The 20,184-nt window shown below is 38.4% G+C and overlaps 1 protein-coding gene across 2 annotated transcripts in view; it reads right to left on the reverse strand.

Moving 5' to 3' along the window:
* The window catches only part of tbc1d22a (TBC1 domain family, member 22a), a 121,856-nt gene that overhangs the window by 11,696 nt on the left and 89,976 nt on the right, over window positions 1-20,184 (reverse strand). For both annotated transcript variants that reach the window (XM_055055605.1, XM_055055606.1), the window contains exon 13: window positions 12,335-12,430. In XM_055055605.1, coding sequence (XP_054911580.1) covers window positions 12,335-12,430 — 96 coding nt within the window. The remainder of the gene's footprint in view (window positions 1-12,334; window positions 12,431-20,184) is intronic.

Consider the following 20,184-nt stretch of genomic DNA (forward strand, 5'->3'; position numbering starts at 1 on the left):
CGATGTTTTTAATTTCTCAACATCCAAAGCAGGAGGAACCAAATGGCCTTTCTCGGTTTGCAAGAATGATTAAAGTAGCTTTTGTGGAAGAAAAAAGCCACAAAAAGTTCAATTAATGGGGACTTTTTATGCCAAATTTTGTCTTGCATTTTTTAAAACTCATATTTGGATCTCAACTGCTTCTAAAAACATTCCTGGCGCTAAAAAAAATATAATAATAATAATAAAAAATAATAATAAATAAATAAAAACATCCAGATGATTTTTGTTAATGTTGGGAAACATTAACAAAAATCAGTTGGTGGTGCAGCCATCACATCTGGTGTCTGGAAAATTGGCCTTTTCAAAAACCTAAAGGCACTGTGATTTACCTAGCAACCCCAGCCTAGCCTCAGCCCTGTTACCTAGCAACCCAAGTGGAGCTCCAGCATAATTTGTCAGATAGTTTCAACACTGTATGCACTTTATAATGGCTATTAGATTTACCATCCAGAAACCACTTCCTGAATTCTTGCTGGTTGTGTAGGAGGTGCCACTTATGCTTTTCTAAGATGTGAGGTTGTATAATTGCGTATCTGTTTGTAACCATTTTAATCTGTAAATGTGGAGTTGGGAAGTGTGGCCAGCAGCAGTTTATTTGGATTTAAAGAGACAAAAGCCCTGAAACAGCTCATTCTGAAAGGAGCTCAAACGACAGAACTGAGCAGACTGAAATCTCACTGTCCATGAATGATTATGCACAAAAAAATCTCATGACCCTTTTCCATATAAATTTCCAACCTGTTTAAAGACACACGATAGGTCACCTTATGCCAAACCTCCTTCGGGGTTTGACACAAGCCAGGTAGAGGACATAAACATGTGAAAGAAGGCGTTCTGGTCAGAACAACACAAATTTAATCTTTCTAGCCAATATACAAAATGGCACATACCAGAAAACTAATTTAAAACATGGTGAAACATGACGGTGGTAGCAGCAATGGGTGCTTTTTATTAGCAGAGTTTTGGAGAGATACGATATGAGATATGAATCTTTGGTGCCGTGTATTTTACATGAGTAATTTGACAGTATCGTCAAAGGAATTTCGGAAATTATTTTGAAAAAAAAAAAAAGCATTCACTCGGAAGCAGAGTACATGGATGGAAGATTTGATTATTTAAGTCTTACAGGAGTGCGTATTACATTAATGCATAATACATAATTTAATCCATTAACTAAATGCATAAGAGACTGGTTGTCAAATTAGCTTAAAGGTTTTAGCGTACAGTGAACAGTATGTGGGGGTGTAGAATCCCCCTATGGCTTTGCAAAGATTTGCTTTTATGATTTTAACAAGTCAAATCATATCAAGAAAAACCAAAACAGATTAGATATGTGTGTTTACTTCATAGTTTCAGTCCATGTTAGCTTGTAGCTTTTCTGCTACATTCAATGCCAGCCTAATAAGTTCATAACCTTTAACAAAAAAAAAAAAAAAAAAGCCTAAAGCATTTTTCTGCGCCATCTGTTTACTGGAGCATTCGCAGAGGTTTTACACGCTGCTTGACCAGTTTTACTTTTCAGCTCGCGCATCTTCAAAGTTCACCGGCAGTCGATATTTGGCCCCTTGACCTCCCCATTCACCATCAACCATTACTGCCTAAAGAATCTGTCAGCTCTGCCCACACTGATTGGAGCATGTATGAAATGTATGAACCCATTGACTGCAGATCCCTTCCTGCTACAAATCTAAGTTCTCTGAGAATCGTGCCGACAGCCAGAAGACCGAATACATGAAATCATTGTAAAAGCACCTTAACATGTAGGAGCCCCTCAAAGCCTTTACTATTTAACAAATCCAAAAGGGAAACTTTAAGACTAACCTCCGGTGAGTTCTGAAAGGCCAAAGCCCCCTTTAATCACAAGTTCAAATTACTGGAAACTCCTGGAATACAATTGGGCTCAGTTCTCTTTGACTGCTTGAAAGAGTAATTTTGGGTGTGAAATTCAATATTTGTCTTTGCTCCTGACCCAGCTCATTTGTCAAAACCATTTTTTTGTTTCTTACTCTGAAAAAAAACAAAAAAACTTCCATCTCTGTCAGCTCTTGCTGCTACCACAGTCTATTTGTTCAATACACGTGCTTATTGCTGCTTATTTGGTATTTTGGTGACTTAACTGAGTCAAGAGACGAAGAAAAGGCACGCAGCTGGATTATGGGGTTATGGTTTTGAGTCGTCACAGTTAAAACAGGGTTTCTTATCAAAGATAACCCGAGTAAACACAAAACACTGTTTTCAAGTTATGATGTTCTTTATTAAGATGAAAAAAAGCTAAACAAGCTAACCTGGTTTTGTCAGAAAAAAGCCCATTAATGGGGTTAGACTCTTGACGGCAGCAACTGCTATAGCAACAACGCCTCCCCACCATATATCTGACTCTTTCTTTTCCTGCTGGATGTAACGCACGCCTTCCAAAGAGTTCCACTTTCGTCTCAGCACTCCACCGAATGTCGGGGGACATCAAGATGCTTTGTAGTAAATAAAGAACGACCCGCTCTGTTATTTATGTCAGCAGTTGTTTTTTTTTTTTTTTTGCGGCCTTGGAAATCTCACAGGCCTGCCATATTTGCCCGACCAGTTCCTGAATACTAAACCATAAACTCTGGATTTATCCTAGGGGAAATGAGGCCTGAAGTGCTTCTGATGTTGTTCTAATGTCTTTTGTGAGCTACTGGATGAGTCGTTGATGCCCCGAGGGTAGCTTTAGTAGGCTGGCCAAGTCTTAAGAAGGTTCATCACTGTTCTAGGTTTCCTCTGTTTGTGGATAATGGCTGTCACTGTGGTTCACATCGGTCCAAAAGACGTAGAAAAGGCTTTGTAAGCCCCTGCAGACGGATAATGTCAAAGATATTGTTTTCATTTCTTCATTAGTTTGTTTATATTGTGGTTATGGTCTGTGGCCACCTACTTTATGTTGGTCCTGCTGAAGGGATTTCTTACAAGTAATCAGAACTTGAGTGAAGTTGGGCTTAACTTTGGTGCTGAATCGCAGGTCATTCATTAATTTACTGAGAGCAAATACTTTTTCACAAAGGGTGTCTGGTTGCTTGGAAAGATTTTGTCTCTGAATAGTTGATGTCACCAACTGACAGTAAAGATGTGCATGAGGAGGACATCTTTACTTCCAGAATATGATTTGTTTTATTTTTTTCCTCAGTTGTCTCCTTTTATTTGGTCTAAAATAATTCAAGTGGCTCATTTGGGTGCACAAATCAATCAATTAATAAGAGTGTTGTACCGAGGGTGGTTGTCAAATGCTCAGCTCAATTGACTGCAGTATTAATTATCAGAAAAAGTGCTGCAAGAGTTTATACTTGATGTGAGCCAAGATTTTGATGATAAACTTCTGGGAATAAATAAATGAGGACGTGTGTTTTTGGGAAATTGTTTAAATGACTACATAAAAAAGTAGACAATTTTGTGAATACATGTAAAAATGCCAACCCATATGACAGTAGAGATGTATTCTCAGGGCATCGGTGTTCACAATGTTCTGCAGCATTTAGTTTTGCTGTGACAAAGCATTTCAAAGGACCAGATGTCCAGATTAAACAATGAGCTCCAATTTTTTCCTGAGCGTTTGTCCTGGCATCTCGACAGAGCTGCACTTTGTTCTGATAATTAATCTGGAAGGGTTTATATTCCAGACATAAATGTTCAGAGGACCGCGTTAACTTGTACAAAGTTAACCAATAACTGAAGGAAATAAAGTAAGCTGAGTAAGAGTCGGAAAACGAATGCCCATATTTATGAACTCTTGCACAAATAAAAGATTTATTTTTTTTCTTGCTCTTTGCACACTGACAAATTGAATATCCACAATAAAATGAGCAAATCTATTGAGTGAGGAGAATATCTTCTGTTAAAAAAAAAAGAAGCTTTTTCTATTTTGAAACTTTCAATGGCAATTTTCCAACAGAAGCCGTCTCGTTTTTCATTTTTTGTTAGAGTTCCAAAAATCAATATTACCATCATCAGGAGTAAATAAATCCTCAAAATTAAAGTTCTGCTTTTTAGCATGTTTTTGAAAGCAACAAAAATAAAACGTGTATTTTAAGGCAGGCTTTATATCAGGCAGCTTCAACAAAACAAACTCCTTGCCTACAGTGATATCAGTCGTGCTGCTACAACAAAAATAGGTTTAGCCATTCCTCTTTTAATGCTCTTTCCTTCACTTATCAAAAACATTTAATACCGTTAATTTCTTCATAAATCAACTCTAAAATAGTGAGCACCATGTCGCCAAACTCCTGGGTCATTTTGTTTTCCCTTCCTGTTTTAAAAGGCGTATCCAAAAGCTCTTTACATAGATTGTGTGAAAACCTGAGAGAAACACCCTTTCTTTCTTAAAGGGGTTGAAACTGAAATAATTGGGTGCTATAAATATTTAGGTCTGACTCTGATCTGAACCTATCTTAAATCTCAAAGTGACAAAGCTAAAATGTTAATTGGAGGTCTACTCTGCGTTTTATGACTTATTGTAGCTATGGAGCACATTGTTGCATCTTCTAAGCTACAGCAAAATGTCTGTTTTTAACTGATTGCAGACTCTCTCAATGGCTGGTTTTTAATCTATAAATGCATTCTTGGGCTTGGCTCAGTGGAGAAACTACAGCCGTTATGAACTGTGGTTTTAGGACATTATTTTGATGAAGGTCCCAAAACGTCAAATCGAACTGGTTAAAAGGGCCTTTAAAATTCTCCGCCCCAGACAGATTGAGTAATATGCAGATGGGTTTTAAATTGTTGTCTCGTATACCTTTGGGGCAATTCAAGTCGACTTTAACGGAGCGAGAAATCAGTTTACTTGGCTCCTGAAAGTGCCGTGTGATGTCTCCGGTTTATGCGTTTGAGAATTTGGTCTATGTTGTTTTGTGGTCTTGGAATACAGCTTTTAATCTCAAGTCACTTTCCAGTTACGCTGAATTTCAAATGATTAGAAGTAAAGGTATTATTTTTACGAGAGACTAACAATAGTGCATCTCTCTCCTCTGGCAGTATCCTGAAAACGACAAGCAATTCTTAAAACATCCACCTTTTGTGTTATGCTTCTTCTTTTTAAGAATGTTCCTCCTTAACTCCGCATTTTCTCATTAGTTGGACATTTTCGCTTTCCTTCGGTAAAACCCATTTCACTAACACAAAGGTGTGTAAAAAAACAAAGCCGTGTTCTAAATCTGTGATAAAAAATTGATAAATTTCTTTTTGTGAACTACTCCTCTTCTGTTCCCTGCCAAGGCTGCCTAACCCAAGGCATTCTGCGCACGCAACTGATCCGAGGACACCCGCTGACATTTACAGAGGCCCACAGTTTTTCCACACGCCACTAATTGAAGTGCAACCAGATCTTTTTTTTTTTTTCCTTCTGAGCTTCACTCTTCCACTTCTGATTTTTCTTCCCTCAACATTTCTGTCGAGCTTTTAGTCATTTATATAGGACTAATAGCCATGTAGTCACATAAATGCTTGGCCTCACATTGAGAGCATAATAGTTGCCTTTAAAAGCAGTCCTGAGGAGTCCTAAGTGATATAAAAGGCTGTGGTTACACACGGCTAAACTGTGATTCATCTCCATCATCGATGTATGGGCTTAAAAAAAATGGAGCCTTATCACTGGTAAAATGCTCTACGCTGTATGTATTTTTGGATGAATTGATGAGCACATGCATGCATTTAAACTGTTAACACCACCTACTGTAGTCAGGTCAGTGATGGGTTCTTTACTGCCAGAATGTGTACAGGTGGAAAGCATAAAAAGCTACTCATCAATTCTTTCTTTTCTCTGCCGTTGCGTTGGAGATTGGAAGATCAAGCTAAATCCCTCGCCACATTTAAGCTAAATAACCATTACTGTTCCATCTGATTCGCTGAAAACATTACGATCTCTGGCTCAGTGGTAACAATGTCAGAGCTATAAAAAAGTGTTTCCAGACTGAGAAGATTACAAGACTTTTGTTTTGATAAAAGGTCATAATTCAGCAACACGTTTAGTGGCTGTAATCAGAAGGGTTGTGTCTATTGTACGGTAACATTATCAATATACAAGACACTTGGAGAATTGTACATTTAAGTATGAAACCAAAAGAGGCCTAATATTTATTAAACAGGATTAGTTTGTTATAATCAGGAAGAAGCAAGTTATTGTGTATAACATGAACAGTGGACAACCAGTCCCATTTGCGGTTGGTGCAAATTAACCTATTCGCAGCTTTTTCCTGTGGAACGCAACTCCAAATTATTTGTGGAAAATTTGCCAACTTGCAGATTTATTTACAGACCACTTATGGAGCATATGTTCAAATGAACATGCAGTGTGGGGAGTTGAAACACTTAGAAACAATGTTATAGGCTGGCTTCTCAAAGCAGCCAATCCAGGAGCATCATTGAGTTTCATTGTCACTGATTGGCTGAATCCCAAATGTAGACGTTTGCTTCTGCTGCAAGACTATAATCTTTTCCATTGTAAAGCAGATTAAGATATATTTGGTGTATAAATTATTAAAATGGAGAGTCATACAAGTTTTAGACACAGGCATCCCACTGTAATCATCAGTTGCTATGATAATTAGTCACTTTTTGTGCAATAAAATATAGAAGTGTGACTTAACACCTATTTTTGGATTTTATATATTGGGGGAATCAAATAAAGAATGCTGACTGTGTATTAAACAGTAGTGGTTGACTAAATTCAGAGAAGTTGCATTCATTGGCTTCAACACAATCAATATAAACAGTATTATTTACCATATTTAAAGGGGTCACTTTTTCCCAAGAGTCTTATTTAATGTCTGCAGTAAAATAACTGAATAACTAACTGAATGCATGTGTGTGAACGACATGGAGTGCACCAGAGTCTGTTTTTTGATAAGTCGGCATCTAGTCCAAACCAGAAGGGAATGATGGTTTGGATTTTCTTTTGGCTTCTGACTCATCGTAGATGTGCATAAACATGGCTTTTTCATGGAACCTGAAGAATAGTGGGAGTTGTTTAGTGGCATGCAGGCATCTGAAGGTTGTGCAGACTAATGAGGATGTTTCCAACTGTGCTGGTTTTACCTAAACCTCAGAAGAAAAAAAACCCCCAAAAGTTACATAAATCCATGCATGCTTAGTGCTGTGTGTGGGGTTAAAAGTGTGTTCTGTTGAGAGAGAACTGTTTACGTCCGTGTTTATGATGTTGCGTCTTTACAAATCTGGCACAGTGGCGGGGAAAATGCATGAGCGTGCGCTTGCGAATATGCTAACTTATCCGCGCGGCGCAGGCCACAAAGTTACCGACGGTGTGCTAGCTGAGGTGTGACGGAGAAATGCAGATTGCTTTGGGGAGCGGCGTACTCCGCCCCCGCCCCGTCCCCCTTCTTTTTCAATCTGCAGCTTAACAAATCCAATCCCACAACCAGGAGGGGAGATTCACAGTTACTTCCCGTACTGTGTTTGATAACAATGCATGAATTATCCCTTTTAAATTGCTTTCTGGATGCATTTTTTTAATTAAAACTGTTAAAGTGAATCAATCATTCGTGCACCCTCTTAAGACCCACAGAATGTAACTCACCACCAGTTTGTCACACACCACTGCTCCCAACTCCCTATGTCTTTTTTATACTAAAGCCAATTAACTTCTTTTTTTTTTGACTGAGGGAAAACACTACACTGACTTAGCAGGTTTAGAACAATATGTGTATTAAACTTGTCCTAAACTGTCACATCTGGATTTAGAGACACTGAGAAGCACCACAAAGCAGACGAGTTTTTTCTCAATATATGTCAAGAACATAAAAGTTCCACCCCACCAAGGCTCAACTAAACCACAACAATAATTCTCTGCTACGAACGGAAACAAGCTGTTAATGTGGCACGGCGCTAACTAGCTACTACAAGTTTCCCTGAAGGCCCGGGCAAATTGGAGTTCGGCGTAATAATGAGCAGATTGATGGAGCTGGTTGAAAGCTTTTATTATGCAGCCAGGAGCGGCTGTGGCTTGTGTGCATGCATGCTCTTGAGTGAAACGGCTGAAGAAGTGCATCGTCTGGCCAAATTTTCACTCGCGACCCGATTGCTTTGAGATTTCCTTTCAGAGGGCTGTCTGGAGATGGAAGAACTCTCGCGTGAAGAGACAGGAAAAGAACGACAAAAGGTCAAGAATTAAGATAACGGTAACAGTCAAAGGTGGAGCTGCAAGGAAAGAAAAGTATAGATTGCTAACAGAGAGGAGCACAGACAGAAGAAGCAAAGGCGGGTGAAACGTGACGATGAGCTCCATCCAACAGGCCCTTGAGAGACTGCCAACAAAACATTTAAGCCTTCCTTACTTGAAATTTGATTGATGAATGAGTGAAAGTCATGAGATGTTTTTGAAGAGGCACACAGAAACACTGTCATGCAACAGGCTCCCCCATGAAGACAGAAACAGACAATGAGAACTAGAAACTCTGGTTTCTATAATCTCGCCTAAATAATATCCCTAAAGTGGCCACCTTATAATGGAGGTAAAATATCTACAAGGCTTTTCTTTACTTTTTTTTCTTTTTTTTTTCAAGAATTGAAGTCAAGAGCGACATCTTGAAATCACCAAGTCTCCATAGCAGCCAGAGAGCGTTTACATCTCAACCAGTTAGTTGTGTGGGAAAGCACATCAAGAAGAGAATTTTTTGTTTTTCATTGCATTTGTTTTTGGAGTCGCTAAGTTATTTTACTGAAACTGTGTTCAGTTTGAATGAGATAAAAACTCAACAAGTAATCAAGTGATTAAAGTGAGGGGTGACTTTTTGAATTTCAACAATAACAACCAAAGACTGACAATAAAATCTTAAAGCGGAATCCGAAATGGCAAGACATTTTTTTAATAAACAATTAGCAAACACCAACAGAATTGTTACCTTGACAAAAGATTTTGAAAAAGCATTTCAGATTGTGAAAAGCTAAAAACTAATTGTACCAGTCCCTTAAGTTGTGCGTTAAAGCGACAAAAGGTCTAAAATATTCAGAATATCCTACAAATAAAAACAACTCTTCACCCTCTCAAAGTCTCCAGAGTTTCACACAGTCAGTAAATTATGTTTTATCAACTAAAGCCCAGGTTTTTAGATAGAAGCCAGTTCTACCCAGCTTGAATAGATTGTTTTTCAATAAGCCTCCCTCCTGTTTCCAATGAAAGGAGCTACAGTACTTCTCTGATGTGTCAGATCGCTGTAGTGCTAAGAGCAATTTCTTAATCAAGCAAGAAATACCAGAATTCTGCTGTGATTTCAATAAATAAAAGCCAGCATGAAACATTGGTGGGATCCAATTTCCGTTCTGAAAGTATTTCAGTGGAAAAACTGCCGTTTTCAGATTTGTTATGACACGCTTTAACATTTCAGGTTCCATTTTAAGCGAGGCTTTGTTAACATGAGGTGGAGTGGGAGACAGTAATTTATGCATTATGTACTTTAGTGATTCTAAACTGTCGCTTGATGAAAGCTGAAGCTGACTCGCCTATGTAAAAACATACTTGTAACACACGCTCTCTGGGGACTTCATTTTGTTTTATTTTTATTCACTGACAAACATTTCAAAGGGCTCCAAGTAAGTTTAAATGTTGAAATTACAGGGGGGGTTTCTCCCCCACAAACTCAAATTCACAGAGTTCTCTGTGTTTTTAAAGTCAAGTCTTTGAAGCGAAAACAAGAAACGTCATGGAGGATTTTCAACGGGAGTCAGACTTTAAAGATGAAATCTACAAAAACTGGATGGATGTGGACATGGAAAGACGGGACGAGTGGACATAAAATCATGGATGATGGATGTGGACTTGGATTGAAGGATGGATGAGCATGTAAACCACATTGTACTGAAAACTGATTGTGTTAAACACAAGAAAGCATTACTTTCATAACAGTGTGTGATTAAATTTAGTGTCTAAAAGCCATAAAAGCTTTGGATTAAAAGCTGAACTTAATGCAACAAATACAGGTTGAGACAGGATAAAAATGTATGACGGTGTATCCTACACATTCACCCAACAGAATAAGTGGTGTCAAGTTACCACAGCCAATCAGATTGGTCGTCCCGCCTTTTGTTTACATTTTGAATGCGCTAGTCGGCGCGGTGCACAGTAGCAGCTCCGCTGTGATGAGAGAGCAGCTTGCTAAATTTGTCCCTGAGGTAAATCTTGTGCGCAGACTGAATACTGACGATAGTTTTACTTATCCTGACGGGTCCAGACATTCCTAAGTGGCCTAAATCAAGTGGAATATGTCCAATAATTAAACATTACATTTAAGTTTTGCTACCCGTAACGAAGCGATGTGTTATCGGGTTACAAGCATGTGGACTGATCGATGGAAAGGTGAGCAGACAGCATCCGATGGACGGATTAAACTTTCATACAACGGAGCAACCCCTATTTTTACAGACTGGGATATGAAATATTATGTGAACACAACCTAAACTACAGAGCCCTGCTTTTAGTCATTCATTAGAAACCTTACTTCCAAATCCCAAATGTATCAAAACTGTAGTTCAAAGCAATCGGTCTGAAACTGATCTGAATATCAATAATCGTGTCTATTTGATAAAACATAACTAGTTGTTACGTGGCCGTTAATCAAAGTTTGCCTTGAACAAAAGTATTCTTTTGCTTATTCCACTGCTACCAAGTTTAATCTGTTCTCGCTTTCATTGCCAAGCTGATCCTCTCCTCCCTCCACGCCTCATCTGTATCAGGATGGATTATTTGCCCTTGGCACACCACTTGGTAGTCTGCATGGCAAGGCAGCCAGTAAGTGGATCTATATGAAGCTGAAGGAGAAACACATTCCTAAACTTATCCCTGCTTGTATATTTGTGTGCTTGCAAAGTAGCCAAGTTATGAAAATGTTAGCAGGTACTATAAACAAAAGAAACAAAGGCCTCAGCGAGTACAGCGAGGTAAAGGGAGGGGGGGGGGGGGGGCACAAGGGGGCAATCATAGAGTGAGCACTATCTGAGCTCAAAGGGGCCTTTATGTAGCAGCAAAAATGGCATTTAGGCAACGAGGAGAAGAAGCTCGGGCCTAAACAGGAACTACAGCTGCATATAAACAAGAACACATCTCATGTTTAAAAAAGGAAGAAAGAAAAAAAGTGTTTAGTGAAGCAAGTTTTCTCATCGGCCTTGAGGAGCTGCATTAGCTGCCACGCATGGAATATATTGCTATATGTTATTTGGATCACAACATCCTTCAAATGATGGAGGCAGAGAACACTGCGTATATTACTCCATCTTCTCTTTCGATTTCTATTTAAACAATATACAACCTTCCTTTCCAAGGGGTTTGTAATTACTGGATTATTCTAGATGTGAAGGCTTCAGGGGGGGTTTGTTAGGAAACATTAGTGGAGAAACGACTTAATGAAGACCATGGAAATGATAATATTGTTGTTTTAGACTGTTTTCAGGGAATATAAATGGGAATGACGGTGTCATAATAGCGCAAGAACACATTCTCCAAAAGCAATAACCTTTAAATTCTAACATTTAACACTGGAGATGGAAGGCATTTTAAATATCAACAATAAATAAACAAAACAGAAATAACAAATCAAATGAATAATAAAACTGCCCTTCAAAGAATAAGACAGTTGAGACCAAAGTACCAGAGTGATGTTTGTCATCCAGGTTTTGGTGGAAAAAGTGAAAAACGATAAATCATTCAAATGGAAATTATTGATTTTGTTTACATTTATTATGCGATTAATTGATTTATTGCTTATTGCGACAGGCCTACATCAGACCTGTAGGCATTACCGTCCTACTTAAAAAGTCAACATGTTGAAAACTGCGTTATTTTCCTCCCTCTCAATTTCCTTTTCTTCTCTGTTGGTGCTTAAAGGAAAAAAAATGTAGAAGTCTGAAACGCTGAAAAAAAAAAGATGAGGACAAAGGTCAAAAAGTCAAATGAAGATGTGGTCATGTTTGCGGGTGATAATATTAGGTCTTTGTTTTAGATTTGGCGGTTGCTATGGTTAAGAATGCAGGTCTCCTACACAGAGCCGGCGACCAAAGTCACCTTCTGGCAGCTGGCTACTGTCATCTACTAATGCACTCAGAACTTCTGACCAGCACGGGTAATGACCAGGGAAGTAATGAAGAAGGATGCAGGCCATGATCATTCACAGTCTGCCCTGACGCTATTAAAACAAACGTGGACAATTCGTTTTCATTTGCTAGGAGGGACGTGTTCGCCATCTACATTTCCCATATGTCGCAGATTTACAGCACGCAAAGATGCCCGACTCTGACGCAGAGTTTGAGAGCGAGGGCAGGTTACCTGAAAGTCCCGCTCCTCCAGAATCTCTTTCCTCCACCGCACTAGGAAGGCAGCACACACGTACAGGTGGAAGTGAGAGAAGCCTTCAGGTTCCGCCTGGAAACAGGAGGAAATTATAGAGCATGAGCGAAAATAATGAAAGCTGGGACATTACCGCACTCTTTAAATTCTAAAAACAACAGGAAACTGGAAGGAGGGACTGCATATCGGTATGCAATATCTGCATACATTAGCTACAACAGAATGACACCAGCAGCCCAAGGCTTTTCAAAGTCGTTTGTTATTTAACTGCAAAACATGTTTTTAGTTTTTAATGAGCAAGCCTTACTTCTACAGTTTCCAATAATTTTCTTCCTTTGCAAAGGTTAGATGTTTTATTTTGTTCTTAAATCTCAAACAATTTCAAAATAACTTCCATGACATCCTGAAGCACCTAGTGTAGCTCTTTATTTAAATGCTCACATTTGTCCAAACCACAAAAAAATAGCAGTATAGGTATATGTGAGTAAATTATATACGTTTTGATGAGGCAGATAAAAAAAAAAAACTAAGCAGGCTTTAGGTTAAGCCCACATTTCTGCTTTTATTAGCTGCAGATAGAAAATCATCATAATTAACATAAACATCAGTATGTATGTATGTGATTAACCTCTACGACGTGCTTCACTTTGTGAATTGAGTTTGTGAAATAATGAACTTTCCAATAATATTCCATCATCGTCGAGATTCACCTTTATTTCGTTGGCAGCTGGTTTCTTCTCTATGATGATCGGTTAGGACAAACAGGCATCAAAGTGTATTTATTAAACTGAAAATGTTTTCCCTAAGTGATTAAACTTTAATTTGTCATTATGGACATCAATTATGGAAAACATCATTATCAAAATCCGAGAGATTAATGAATGAATTAACATTTAGGTGTCAAAACTTGATGAATGAATTAACATTTGTGGAAAGTTAGCTTTAAACCAGCTAACTTTCCACAAATGTTAATTCATTTGTGTAAATGAAGCGAATGAAAAATATTTGAGGTTGGGATCCTTTCAACTGGTGCATTAAATAGAGCAGCTAAATGATAAAAAGAAAAAAGACATAATCAGACATATTTCAAAAGGTAAAAGCTTTTATAGTTGTCATAACAAGATGAGTAATTCTTAATATGACAAAGAAGAACGACACAATTGCCTCAAATTACTTTCAGGCGTCATCTAATGTGTTGAACGGATGAATGGTAATTGCTAAAGTATAGCTATTTGTTACCCTGACTCTTGCATGTAAAACGCTCGCAAAAGATTTCTGCAGGTTTCACTGATTCAAATTCCACGATTAAGACCGTTTTTAAGACCACTGTGAATGGATTTTAAGACCTACGAACTTTGTCTCGTCGACTGGCAATAACTTTGCAAAAAAAAAAAAAAAAAAAAAATGCGAGCCTGCTAACCAGCTTTTTTTTTTGCTTGCTATGTATCTAGCTAGCAAGCTAGTAAGGGTACTTTAGCGGTGAGTTAGCGGTAGCCTCAATCGTTGCGATACATAAAACGTAACAGAGATGTCTGAGTGCGACTCAAACTCTTGTCTGACAGGAAAGTCCTGTGAGAACAAAAATCACCTACATTACACAAGACATTCCAAGATAACATTTAAGACCTGTAATTAACATTAATTACACCCAGTAATTAATGTTTTTTTTAATAAATTCAAGACATTGAGACTTTTTAAAGGTGCGCAGACACCAAGGGGCTGAAAATCAGTGAGTGTAAATGTCATGATGGAAACATAACTGGAGTAAAGAGCAGCGTTCCAAAAATGAAATCCAGGCACCGGTGGAACAAAACTGAAACGGCACACAAAAGGGTGGAGTAAATTATGGTAATAATTTGATGCAAAACTTTATATAACATGTCATTTTAGGCAGCACTGAGAGCCATTCTGGCATCTGTGCATCGCTGAAACAGCGCGGGCCTTTCATCACATTTCCTGCTTACGTACACAAGGTATTTAGAGCTGAAAATAAAAAGACAGACAGAGAAAACGTGAAATGGAGCCCTTTTTTTTTTTTGCTGTCAGCGACCCAAAAATGTACATTTGCAGGGAGACGGAGACAAAGGAAGACGCAAATCCCTCTTTCCACAGCGCCGCCTTTTATTTCAGGCCCTTGTTACGTTCGCTCGCTTACTTTTTTTTCTCCCCTCCCTCTTTCTGATGCTGCAAAGAGCAGGGGGAATTAAAGAGGAAGAAAGACAAAGGATGAGATGTTCCCTGTTCTATTCATTCCACTCCAGAGCCCCATCAGAGAGAGAATAATTACAGCCCCGTTGAATGGAAGTCACTTAGGAGCGTGCTCATCTAAAGGAAGAAGATCCCAGCATGGGAGTGTTTCTGGATGCAATCACTAAAGGTGTTTTAGTTGCATTTAAACAAACTAAAAGTACATTGTTGATTACTTTACTTTCCGACTGGATGAGCTGGGAGTGAATTAAACGCACGGGGAGAAAAGGTCAAATGAAAGAGTGACTTATCTCCTTTGGATAGACAGTTTTGGTAATAATGGCACCTGAAATACAGTTTCCTCTGCTCCCCAGACTGACGGCAATCTGAGAAACGTCCATCTCCGTTTTTATAACATGTCAGGACTTTTTTTTTTCTTCTCTTTTCTTATTTTTAACTCCGTCCTCCCAACTGTTTCACTATTATATTTCCAGAAGATCGCAACCTCTCTGAATGTTTCATTCAGAGAGGTTTCTCCTTCAACCCCATCTTGCCGATTTTGAAGCAAGATCAAAATCAGACTTTTTTTTTCCCCTCCAGAGCGACGTTGGCTTAGTCACATTGAGAAAAATAAATAAATAAATACACTAGCTGACATGTTGTTTGCTTCATCAAATTTAATTTGGGTAATTGCGCCAGTGAATCCCATGGTGTTGTCCCTCACTTTCACCCAAAAAGTGGCGTGGAGGATAGAGTCGCACTCTTATTAAATACATCTCTTCATAAATTATTCTTCCGCTGTGCTCTCTGGAGAGTTGACACTGATGGGATTTTAAAAAGTTCTGCTGCTGGATAAGAGAAAAAAAAAAAAAAGAAAGTGAAAATCTAACTACCTTTGCATTATTTAGTGGAATAAAGTGACTCGCTCAAAGACTGTTATTGGATGTTATGACGTCTCTTCGATGCGAGGCAGTTGTCGGAAACTTAACACAGAATGACAAAATAATGCAGCTGATACTTTACAGGCATTTCCTTCATCTAGGGGCCTCAGCAGTTCAAACAAGTTTGTTAAAAAAAAGAAAGTAGAACTTTTATCAATTTAGGGTTTTGTTGATCAGGACAAAAGGATCTGGTCTTAACTAGGTTCTAACACTAACGTATAAATCTAAGTGTTCAACACGCAGGGATTACACACAGATTACTTGAGAAGGATTAAAGGATTCATTTGAACATAAATGTGCTTGATGAAAATGCTAATTTCAGGAAGAAAAAAAAAAACACTTGTTTTTTGATAAAGCTTTGGTTTTAGGTTAATGTGTATTTTATGGCCATATTTCGCAAAACTTCAATGGAAAAAAATACCATGCTTTTTTTTACAGTTGCCCTGAAATTTGTGCATCGACACATTGTTTTGTTGTTCAAACATCACTATTTATGTCAGACAGGTTGTGTTTTATAGGTTCTTTCATGCCAGAGTTGGACTGTCATGTTCCATTCAGAGAGGTTTCTCCTTCAACCCCATCAACTTTGTCACACTTTGTATTTCTTTTTCAACAAACACTAATAAATTAAAGATGAAAAGCAACGAAAGACGGTCATGAAAGCATAGATTTCCAAAGATCCTTTAATGTGATGTAATGTACCAAGCCATCAAAGAATGACCAGACTACCTTACTGCTGTGCTAATTGAAGAACCCGCCTTCATAAACCAAAGACGAAAATCTACAAAAGACAAAATACGAGCAGGGACGGGTTATAAAAACAAAAGCGCTAGTTTTTATTGAATTACCTTTTTCCTTCCCCTCGCTTCCGAACGCGTCTCCTGTTATTTCAGCTCGGCCTCCCGCGAGGTGGTACCAATTCTTTTTAATTTTAAGACAACAAAGAGCGTTTGTGCGAGTCGGGGAGAAGTAGAGAATACAAATAAAAGGCGAAAAAAGAAAAAGAGCAGCCTGCGAAGTGTGATGTGAGTGGCTGGCCGGCCGGCAGGCGATTGGCTCACCGCTCTACCTTTGCGGCCTCAGTTCAAACAAGTGAATCAACACAAACTGGCACATGCAAACACAGATGGACGAGAGGCATTAGTGCTAATCAGCCGCCTAAAGTGGCGCAAAGTTAGAATTTTTAGGGGGTTATTTAAGCGGCTGTATATAACTCAGTGCTTGAGAACTTTGAATTCTTCTCCAGCTCTCCCTCTCCATCCGTCACACTGGCTGTCACCCCATCCTCTGTCTCTCTCCCTTATTAATATAACAGAACTATTTCACAGATCAGGGATGAATTACTCCTCATCTAAAGCAAGTTCTGCGGGCCGCTCATCTTCAAATCTTGATTTGTTAGCCAATGATGAGGAATATTTCACAGCCACGGGCTGCGGCAGAAAAATGTTCACTTTAGATCAGTACGGGGCCATCAGTCGTGCTGCGAGAGTTTAAATATGGAGGGTTTGATGAGTCCACATTACAACAGCGGAGCTGCTGGGATGTGATGGGACTCTTAAAAGAGGCCCCAATTAATCAGTCAGTATGCATAATTGCATGTTTGTATCAAAGGGGGTATTTATTATAAAAAGACTCAGATTATTCAAAAACTCCATGGTTGACTTCTGATTCGCTGCACCACAGAATACTAATAGGATTTATTTTATTTAATGACTAAAAGAAAGCAAAACATATTTTTAGTTATTAGCATGAATACAAATTAGCAGAACAGTCTAAAATTAACAGCACAAAGTGCTAAAAAATTCAACACAGTAATTTTATATGATGAGTTCCATTTTTAGTTAGCTTTATTGGTCTGTGCTTTTTAGTTTTGAGCTGAATGGAATAATGTACATAGATGTACATCTAAAGAGAATAGTGCTGTGTGCCTGTTGCAAAATGCAAAAAGCTGGGGGGAAAAAAAATGAAGAAATCTTAAAAAGGTTGTGATCTTAGACAAGTAGAAAATGCCATTTATAATGACATGCAAACAAAGATTTCTATTGATTCAAGGAGGAGCTACAGAGGTTGTTTTTTGTACATGTCAATAATTAAATTATAGGGCTGGGTGAACATAGAAGGCAGATATGTTGAAAAAAGGTTTTAAACCAGGTGGCAGAAAAATTTGGATAAAAACACCACAAACCTCGGAAAATTAGTTTCTTCGTAAATGTGCATCCCTAAAATCTGTGAACTAAAAATATTGGGCTTCTTTTCACACAAAGCTTTGGAAAAATATCAGACAAACAAAATGAAACTTTTAGTTTATTTTAGTTTCCAATGAAGTGCAAAACAGAAAAAAAAAAAATGATAGGAAAATCGCACTGAAAAAGTGTGTTTTTAATTTGTTCCTGAGTTTAAACTTCATTTTTCTTGTGCTTCACAATTTTTCTTATTTTTTGGGGGGGTCGGGAGGACCTGTGGAGAAAAAAATTCAAAAATTTTGAATAAACCCACACAACTGTATTTGGGAATGTCAAGGCTTCACATTTTGCCAAACTTCCATCAGCTGAATTCTGAACTCGTATTTGCACATTTTTATGATCAGAGGCGCGGTAACCGAGTGTCTGAGCCTGAAACATCAACATTCTGCCTGCGGCTAGCCCGACCCCCATCCGCATCTTCTCCCGCCACGCGCTGCTTCACCTTCTCCAGCTTGTGACGTTCCCATCATTATGATTTTCAAAATAAAGTTTGTCAGGGGAGTCAAGGTGACTCCGTCAAACTCGTCTCGCGCCGTCTTGCGTCGCTGTGCTCGGGGTCCTCATCCCTCCTCGTGTCAGGACGGCTATGTTGGCTAAGACGTGGGGAAACTAGCTGACGAGCTCGGCTGATTAGAGATACGCGGGAGTTTGCGGCGAGAAAGCGGGATGGGAGAGTTGATAAGGATAAAGTAGAAGTGCGCGGAAGAAGGGTGAGTGGAGGAACAGAGGAGGAAGAGGCGTCACAATGTCACAGCATCTTTAAACTGCTGCGTTGGCTGTCTGACTGGTTTGATCCCTCCAAAACAAAACCGGCCCCATGTGGGACCGCGTGATGCGCCGACGAATCTACTGAGGGCAAGGTGAGAAGGTGGATGATAAACGAGCTGTGTTAAAATCAAACAGATTATGTGGTTGGCAGATTTAAAAAAAAAAGTATTTATTTATTTTTACTTTTTACTTGTATGCTTCATATTTTCAAAAACTAATTACATCTTTTAGATGAACTCAGATACAGAGAAGTTCAGTAAACAAATAAAATTATGATTCCATTGTAAATAGAGGTCAGACCAGAGTATTTCAACATCCAGACTTTGACTATGCCATAGAAAAACCTTCAGAAAATTTCCTTTTAATTGGACTTGCTGGTGTGGGTCATAAAGGTTCACACAGGAAACTTAACACATATTTTACACCTATGTATGCAAATTTAAGAGTTTTTAAGACCCGCATGAATAAAATTTAAGGCTTGTATCACAACAGAGATGTAGAAAAGAAATGCAAGAGACCAAAAATGTGAAATGTCTGGGGTCTTTTTGTGCCTGGTGGCATTATTTGTGTGCTTCTCGCATGGTGTATGGCTCTCTAGCTAACTATCCAGCAATTATTAGCAGCTAGTTACGGTTAGCCTTAACCACCCTGAGTCACAAAACTCTGAGTGAAGATGTCTGCACAAAACTCAAACTTTTGCCTGGTAGAAAAACCCAGTGAGAAAAATCATAGAATATATGAGAAGAAACAGTCTTGCCATGACAAAATTAAAGACCTGTAATTAACATATTTATTGCCACAATACATTTTCTTAAAGATTTTAAGTCATTTCAAGGCCTTCGTTTTAGACGTACCAATTTAAGACATTTTTTTAAGGTTCTCCGACACCCAGTTGATCATATAAATACACGGCGGTATTCAGGTCGGGGACTGGTTTTTAAAATGCAATTTTAAAGCTTTTTCACAATTGATTCATAATTGAACAAGGGGCACAATTAATTTTTCACATGGGGCCAAATTAATTTTGGTTACATTTCTCCCCACAGCAAAAGAATAATGTGCTTGAAAACTGCATTTTCTATTTACCAAGTTGTTTTCGTCTAATGATACATTTGGTTACAAAGAGACAAAAAAAAAAAAAAGCTAAAATAGGGAGAAAATACTTTTTCAATTAACTTTGGTGCAATTCACTGACTCAGGCTTGGTGGCCAGCAAGAGGGTTTTGTTATAATAAAAGACAATGTGATATCTAAAAGGGAATATAATGAATGAAAAAGGAATGGAAGGAGTATAGTGTTTCCAAATGATTTGCTTTCACCAAATTTTATGATAATTTAGAAGCGTTCCACTGCTGCGCACAGTACTCTCCTCCAATGTGTTGTCTTGCTTTAGGCCATATTTTACACCTCTGCGAACAGGAATTAATGAGAGGAGGGAAACAGGCAAATATTAGCCAACTACAATTCCCACACTGCCACAGATTTAATCCATTACAGCTGTTCCCTCTGTTATTCCTCTATATTAAAGCAAATAGTGAATCAGAAGAAACTGAAATGGGGCTGCAGTAAACGATCGTTTTTAGAATCGAGTAATAAAATATTTATCTTCTGTAGTGGCTAAAGTTAGTAAAGAAAATATAAGAGAAACTGCTAGTATATAAAAAAACAACTTTTAATTGTTTATTACAACA

The sequence above is a fragment of the Poeciliopsis prolifica genome, unplaced genomic scaffold (assembly GCF_027474105.1).
Source record: "Poeciliopsis prolifica strain line A6 unplaced genomic scaffold, Auburn_PproV2 SCAFFOLD042, whole genome shotgun sequence".
NCBI lineage: Eukaryota > Metazoa > Chordata > Actinopteri > Cyprinodontiformes > Poeciliidae > Poeciliopsis > Poeciliopsis prolifica.